This window comes from Physella acuta, unplaced genomic scaffold, assembly GCF_028476545.2.
Source record: "Physella acuta isolate Inbredline_101_S28 unplaced genomic scaffold, ASM2847654v3 ptg002467l, whole genome shotgun sequence".
NCBI lineage: Eukaryota > Metazoa > Mollusca > Gastropoda > Physidae > Physella > Physella acuta.
In genome coordinates, this window is record NW_026733943.1 from 33031 (window position 1) to 34996 (window position 1966).

General features: G+C 42.3%; 1 protein-coding gene across 1 annotated transcript; it reads left to right on the plus strand.

The window, feature by feature from the left end:
- Positions 1–302: 302 nt before the first annotated feature.
- LOC131933344 (baculoviral IAP repeat-containing protein 3-like) lies at positions 303–648 on the plus strand (the record flags this gene model as incomplete). The annotated part of the gene is made up of 1 exon (XM_059290126.1): positions 303–648. A coding segment is annotated over exon 1 (346 nt), but the record flags the coding sequence as incomplete, so codon positions are not given.
- Between the last annotated feature and the right edge of the window lie 1318 nt (positions 649–1966).

The following is a 1966-nucleotide window of genomic DNA, read 5'->3' on the forward strand; positions in this document are numbered from 1 at the left end:
AATAAAAACTTATGATATAAACGGTCTTTTTTAAATTTTTGATGTGAGTTATTGTTTTGTTACTTGTCCCTGAAAGTTATGTAACTCGGTATCCTGTATAAGAGGCATGACTGAAATCAAAATCAACCATTTAAAATACTGGATCCGAGTTGGAAACAGCTCTTTACGGCATTGATCGATAGCCCACCCAGGCGTGGTATTCAGGGAATACTATAAACACCGCCGTATAAGAACCCTATACCATGTCCGGTGAATGTTTTTGTCTTCAGTGCTGTGGATGGGATTCCAGTGAGAGCACGGGAATGTCGGATCAAACGGAAACGGGTCTTGATATTGGACCAGATGAAGTGAGATTGTATCCTGTACAGATGATCAATACCTTTCATGAGACTAATCAAGGGGATATGAATCTAGGTTATGAGAGAGTGTTTGTACAGCGACCTATAGGTGGAACCTTTATTGAACCCCTTGATGAGACACCACAACCACCCAACCCAGCTTCTGACAGGGACAGTGACATCAGGTTCCATGATGAGGAGGAAAGGTTGCAAACATTTTCAGGGTGTTGGTCCGACTTCTACCCGGTCGACCCTATCAGTTTGGCTAAAAATGGTTTTATCTTCATTGGACCTGGCGACCTTGTCAAGTGTATTTTCTGTTTGAATACGTTGGGGGGTTGGGAAACGGGTGATGTGGTAGAAGAAGAACATCGACGCTATTATCCAGACTGTCCTTTTGTACGGGCTGCACATTCACACACACACACACACACACACATACACACACACACACAGGAGTTGTTTTAAGTAAATAAAATTTTTATATACATTTAAATGCTCTTTTGTGATTTATTGTAATAGCTGATTAAAAGGTGTGACAACTTTCCCATCCAACTTTGAAATCCTACGCAGTCAAAACATCGGTGTCTGTTATACACCGCAAACCAAACTTTTTTCACTCAAACCAAAAAGCTCTCTCTCTCTCTCTCTCTCTCTCTCTCACACACACATACACACACACACACACACACACGCAATCACAAAACGAACTGGTAAAGACAAAAACAATATTGCATCGGGAAAACTTCACCGACCCTAGTATAAACCATCCACCAACCAACTCTAAGACATGGATGGACCGAATTTGAAACCTGTCTTGTTGAAAACTTCACTGACCCTAGTATGAACTCACACACACACACACACACACACACACACACACACACACACACACACACTCACTCACACTCAAACACACACACACACAATCACAAAGCGAACTTGTAAAGACAAATAATCTTGCCTCGTTGAAAACTTCACCGACCCTAGTATACATTCTACCCACAACAATTCCAAGAACATGTATGCACCAACATGCCTCAGTGTTAACAAAACTCCCCCGACCCTAGTATGAACTCTACCCCTAACAATTCCTAAACATATATGGTCTAGCTTCGAACCCTGCCTCGGTGAAAACTTCACCGACCCTAGTATAGACTCCACACCAACCCCTTCCAAAACATCCGTGAACCAACATCACTCGGTGAAAACAAAATCCTTCCCACTCTAGTATGGATTCGGCCCCTAACACTTCCAAAACATACCTGTATCAACTGTGTAACCTGCCTCGGTGAAAACTTCACCGACCCTAGTTTGAAACCTACCAACTCCAAAGCATGCATGTAACAACTTTGAACCAAGCCATGGTAAAACCAAAACCATACCACTCTAGTATAAACTCTACACCTAGCAATTCTTAAACATGTATGGTTCGAGTTCAAAACCAACCTCGGTGAAAACTTCACCGACCCTCGTATAAACTCTACACCAACCAACAACAAAACATTGCCTAGGTGAAAACAAAAAACCTATGATACTGTCCGTATAACTGTTAGTGAAAAGCACGGGACCCAACAGGGGGAAAAATCGATTAACGTGGTAACAGGTGTTCCCACACTTAACGCTGG